The sequence below is a fragment of the Anneissia japonica genome, unplaced genomic scaffold, assembly GCF_011630105.1.
Source record: "Anneissia japonica isolate Jap-2015-1 unplaced genomic scaffold, ASM1163010v1 scaffold2069_len581484_cov189, whole genome shotgun sequence".
NCBI classification, from domain to species: domain Eukaryota; kingdom Metazoa; phylum Echinodermata; class Crinoidea; order Comatulida; family Comatulidae; genus Anneissia; species Anneissia japonica.
Genome location: NW_022741553.1, coordinates 558,435 through 564,473, shown reverse-complemented (window position 1 = coordinate 564,473; position 6,039 = coordinate 558,435). Strand labels below are relative to the sequence as shown.

The following is a 6,039-nucleotide window of genomic DNA, read 5'->3' as shown; positions in this document are numbered from 1 at the left end:
TCATTATGATATCTTCCTTTTTATTCTTGTCTTTATTTTTCTCTTCTCTTTTTCTTTCCTTTTCTTTTCCTCTTCTTTCTCTTTCCCTCCCTCTCCCATCTTTCTTCTCTCTTATTACCCAGCCCGGTACGACTGCTTGGTCAGCCCGGTAAAACCGTCAGGGGAGGGGCAGCTCCCCCCACCCGCGCCTGTTACGACACTGGCTAACACGCCAATCATCCCCCCCCCCCCAATGAAAAATATTTTTCTACGCCACTGATAAGAATACCAATCTTGGGAGTATTTTTATAGTTCAGTTTACAGGGTTTAATTTAAGATCTGAGTGGGGTAACCCCTACATCATAACGCGTTTTTGCTTTAAAAAAAATCTTGTTTGAAGTGAAGAATAGGACCACGGAGAGCACCCAGTGATCACTTTTGGCGCTATTTAGTCTACATATGGCCTATATTATCTTGCTCACTTTCAAACCATTCCCATGCACATTACTCAGGGGTTGATTTTTTGTTACTTTGAAGAAAATTTATTCCTCAAACTTGAATAACAATAATAATAATAATAATAATAATAATAATAATAATAATAATAATAATAATAAATTTAGCCACTGAAAATAGGCCTATATCAGTTATGGCAGCCACTGACTAGGAAATCTAGTTGGCATATTACATCTCATGATATTTATGATATGTTATAAATATTTTCTTTTTATTTTGTTTTTCTTGCTTGCTTGCGGGAGTGCGGGAGGCCGTATCGATTTCCCGGAGACTCCAGCGAGTTTCGTAAAACTTGGGACCCCTGCTGTGATAGATTTTTCAAAATCGTAACAACTAGATATTATAAAATAATTATGTATTCAAATATTTGTATATAGAGGTTAAATGAAGGGATCTTGTTTGAATACCAAATTGGTTTTTTACTTCTCGGTTGCTCGGTAACCGGTACGCGCAACCAATTGTGAATGGGCTACTCATATCCTAAGTAGAGAATCTTGGTTTATATATAACAGTGGCATGAGTCAAATGAGTGTGTTCAAAACAACAAATTAAAATTAACTAAACAAAACAATTAAAATAATCGACCAATAATGAATGAGATAAAAAAACAATTAGAAACAAAATTCAAAGTGAAGCAATGAGTAGATCAACAAATTAAAGGACGTTAATTAAATTCAGAAAAGACAGAAATTAACTTAATTAGTAATCCCAAAATAAACAACTAAACAAAAAAATAAATAAAAGTTACAATTATGAATCATATAACTGTATATTTGGACAAAAATACCTCACAAAGGCGGTTTGGCGCAGCGAAGCGTCCAGGTTGTGGAGCTCGTTGTCGAGGGTTCGAACCACACGCTGACCATTCTCGGCCGGCCATGCTTAGTTACCTTAGCTTGTACTGTTGACAAGTTGTGAAGTGGCTCTCACTATGTTTCAGCCCCAGGTGCGAGTATTTCATGTCTTATAACTTGAATAAATATCGTGTGGCCGCCTCTCACCAACACTGATGGTAACATAAGGCCTAATTAACTATAGATATACAAAAAAAAAAATACAAACGAAACGAAATATATTACTGTAAACAATTATATATATAGGCCTATGTATATTGTACTGGTACTGCCATTGTGCCTTTTCCTTGCGGTTATGAAGCGCAAGCCAAGCCTAACAAATTCAGGAAAACAATGGTAGGCATAAAATCAGTCATTATCAGGAACCCTATGCATTACAATAGAACAGTCACACAAACAACAAAGACAAATAAACAGATTACAACTATAAAAACACAAAATGAAAAAGCAGCAAAAAGAGGCTTTAATAGACAAACAAGTAAGTACCGTACTGAGTGCACGTTAATTATGGACCATTTAATGTTGAATTGGGTGTTGCTTTCTTTAAAGATGTACTGTCCCTTGCAAAAAACAAAAAAAAATCATAAAAATCAGTTTTGAAATTTACTTGCCCATTTTGAAGTAGCATAAAAATTATCAACTTGAACATAGAAATTAGTGTATTTAAAAAATGCTTACCCGTAAAAACCATTATTTTACAGCGAAAAAATGATAGAAACACTTCCAGTCACTTGAAGTGTTTTATTATCTTTATTATAATTATCCAGTTAAAAAATCAGGGAACACATTTTTTTAATAATAATTTCTATGCTCAAGTTAATAATTTGTATGTTACTGCAAAATTAAGCTAATTTAAAAATTATTTTTTTATGATTTTGGTCATTTTCAAGGGACAGTACTGGTACATCTTTAAGTTTCCATACGTTTTGATAATTCGGTGCTGTTCTTATGCTTCGGAGAGCTAAATGTGTGCTTATGATTTGTAAATCTGGTTTTGAATGTGTTGTCTGTGAGTCCGATTTACTCTTTGATGCGAGGCAGTTTCCTGAGAGGGGGCATTCATCTTTCTTTCGGCAGTTGCATGTATTAGATGGTTCTTGTGGTTTGGTGCGAAGAATTCTGCTGTTGTGGAACTGAATGATGTTTCCCATGTTTCTAGAACAGCTATAGCTAACTTTGACATTATTTTTTTTAATAGCTTGTGAAGTGTACTGCCTACAGGAAAGTGTTTTTAACCAAGTTCAGGAAGGATCTGCCGATGTCGGTTTTCACAGCTTTGTTGAATGGAGGGTTGTACCATCCACTGTTAAAAAAAAAGGTGCAAATACCTACTTAAAAAGGTACAAAACGATGCAACACCACAGCCACCTTTTAAGGTGCACAATTGTACCTCTAAATAAAGGTGCAACCGTGTATAAGAGACAGACACACCATTATATGGTACAGTAATGCTCCTTTGGGGTTCAAAATTGTACCCTTTAATTATGACATGATTGACAGAAGGTGCAAACTGTGGTCAGAAAAGCTCCTTATTGGGGTTCATTTTAGCACACTAAATGTGCATTTTCGTACCTTGGGGTTTACATGAGCACCTTATAAGGTCCAAATAAGCATCTAGCAGGTTCAACTCAGCACCTTAGCAGGTTCAAACGAGCACCTTACAGGTTGAAATCAGCACCTCAGCAGATTCACATGAGGACCTTAGCAGGTTAAAATATGCACCTTGGGAAGGTTCACATCAGCGCCTCAACAGGTTCACATAAGCACCTTAGCAGGTTCACATCAGTGCTTAGGAGGTTCACATTAGAACCTTTGCAGGTTCACATCAGAACCTTTGGAGGTTCACATCATAGCTTAGGAGGTTCACATCAGCACTTTAGCAGGTTCACATCAGAACATTAGCTGGTTCACATCAGCACCTTAACACTACACAAGTTCAACATTCAACAATTAGTAGTAAATATGTACTGGGTAGTGGTTGGGAATTAAGAATGGATTACTTGTCCTACATACTCATTACACTGCATTACACTATTCTATTAATGCTAATTTTCACCTGTGTCAAAAATAAAAGCACAAACAAAGCAGTATTAAACACTTCAAATGTTTATTCGGATAAAAAACGTATTACTTAACTAATATGACAAACACTTCTATGGTCAGTTATTACAACTAATGATTAGAGGACAAATATAATGCATCATCTATTCACTGGATATGTTACAGTTTTTCTAGTATAAAATAAATCTCTACCTTAAAAAAAAAAAATTGGCTTTTTATATATATTTTTTTTATTCTCTCCATGAAATAATTCACCATATTGTCATTTTAAAATGGTACTGGTATTTCCATGAGGAAGAATACAAGAGTTCTGTAAAAACATTTCCTTCATGAATAATGCCAGTTCTGCTTCTTTTTAAGTGGAACAAAGCTTTAATAGTAGATGGGAAAAGTGTAATCCCCTAGCATTATATTCTCAATAACTATAGGCCACTTACATTCCTTTTTATGGAATTATTTGTCTCAATTATTATTGACATGCTACATAATTGATTTGGATATTTAATTATTACCTCATTTTCTAGTTTAAGAAAAGGAAATTTCTCCAACACGTCTTTCACAGAGTGCTCGGCAATATATTTTAAACGATATTCCTTTGTACGCTCTAGTTTATCGACCATAATGTTCTGGTCTGGGTTACACTTCTTTGAAAGGTCCATTAAATCTGTTACATGCTTGATGCTGGCTTGGTTTTCTCCTGACGTATTATCCTAAGATGCCAAATAGAGAAAATATCATCTCAAAAATTCAAAGATGCACTGTCACTTCGACAATCGGAAAAAACATTTACCATGACACACACATACTAAAACTCAATATTCAAACATTTACAGCCATTTGAGTATGAGAAATCTTACATTTGCTTTTAGCAATTTTATTGTTTATTGTATTTAATATTGTTATATTATAATAAATATTGTGGTTTACGATATGTTTCATCTTTAAGGTGATTACATTATGTGTACATAGTACAGTAATTTTTTGATTCGATTTTTTATGATTTTACAATTTTCTAAGGGACAGTCAGTTCTGTGCCGTATTTGTGCCAGTATATGATTTTTACCTGAAAATAAGGTGATTGGGATAAAGTAGATAGGCCTTATACCATATTTTCATTATCAATGTAATCTTATACCTTAAATCCACTTTTTGTTCCAATTGTATGTGCTTTCCCAAAAAGCTATAAGCTGATTGGGCTGAATCAAAGAATTTGAACCACCAACATCTCTATTGTGAGACTACAATAAAGAGTCATAGAGTTATATGCGAGTACAAAAATGCCCTTTTGCATGTTATTTCATCTGTCTGACTAACTCTTATTTTGGTTCAGACGAGAGCATACAATTATTAATTATACTAAATGGCAGTAGGCCTAGGGCCAGGCTACGGGCGGGTGCCTGGGGGTCTATCTATCTGATAGGCCCCTATTATTAGGCCTAGCCTATGCTAGGCCTAGGTAGCATAGGCCTAGGTTTGGTCTAGGCCTATTTAACTTACGCAGTTTTGTTATGGCCAAATGACTGATGAAAAGAAGAACAACCGACCAATAAATGTTTCGACTTTTGATGGAAAGACGTCAACAACCAGACAAACATTAATGAGGTTAGACAAGACATATGTGCATATAAACAGAGGGTGCGTCATCAACTGTCTGATTTCATTCAGCCGCCGGCGGGGAAAAAAAGCCTGCCCGCACACATTACACGCGCCTAACTGTCATTCGTCGTACGCGCGTGCACTTCTTTAAAGCCCGCCGCACACGATGAGATTTAACTGTTATTTCTGCTAATAAGGTGCTCATGTGAACTTGCTGAGGTGCTCATGTGAACCTGCTAAGGTGGATTTACTAACCAATCATGCGAACCTGCCGAGGTGCCAATTTCAACCAGGCGAGGGCTCATGTAAACCTGTTAGGTGCTGATTTGAACCCGTAAGGTACTGTGATTACTCAAGGTGCCTAATATAATTTGTAACGACGTTGTAACGCGCTAGCAGCCCCGACGCAGTCGGGAAGGCTCCCTGATGCGACCGACCAATCAGCACAAAGCTTGGTTTCCATAAAATCGCTAACACTATCGGCGACAGTCGCCGACAGTTGTCGGGAAGGTTGAACCTGGTTCAACTTTGCTGATTGCATTGCAGACGAATCGGGGTGGCGGGGTGGGCACATGATCCTGTTTTGTCTGCAACGGTTGAACCAAGTTCAACATGCACTGTTGGCGAAAGTGTTAGCGATGTTTGGACACCAACCAAAAGCTGTGGGTAATTAGCGTATAGCGTTTTTATGGAAACCAAGCTTTAACCTGCTAAAGGTACTTATGTTAACCTGATAAGGTACTCATGTGAACTTGCTAAGTTGCTCAAGTGGACCTCTATGGGTGCTGATTGAACCTTGTGGTGCTGTTGTGAACCCTGCAAGTACTAAGTTGAGCCCCAAGTTACGAATTTGCACCCTTGATGTGGTAATAATGAACCCAATGAGATTTTCAGGCCACTTGAAAGTTGCACCTTCTGTGTCAATCATGCCCATTTTTTTTACCACACGGCAACTAAATCACCCGGCGTGTTTTATGTATATCCATTTAACTGTTCCATGATAATAGGATAAGTGAGTCTCTTATACACATCT

At 36.9% G+C, this 6,039-nt stretch overlaps 1 protein-coding gene across 1 annotated transcript in view; it reads right to left on the bottom strand.

The window, feature by feature from the left end:
* Nucleotides 1-3,375: 3,375 nt before the first annotated feature.
* The window catches only part of LOC117118770, a 23,326-nt gene continuing 20,662 nt past the window's right edge, over nt 3,376-6,039 (bottom strand). The window contains exons 7-8 of the mRNA XM_033263470.1: nt 3,923-4,120; nt 3,376-3,405 (exon numbers count right to left, since the gene is read on the bottom strand). Coding sequence (XP_033119361.1) covers nt 3,376-3,405; nt 3,923-4,120 — 228 coding nt within the window. The remainder of the gene's footprint in view (nt 3,406-3,922; nt 4,121-6,039) is intronic.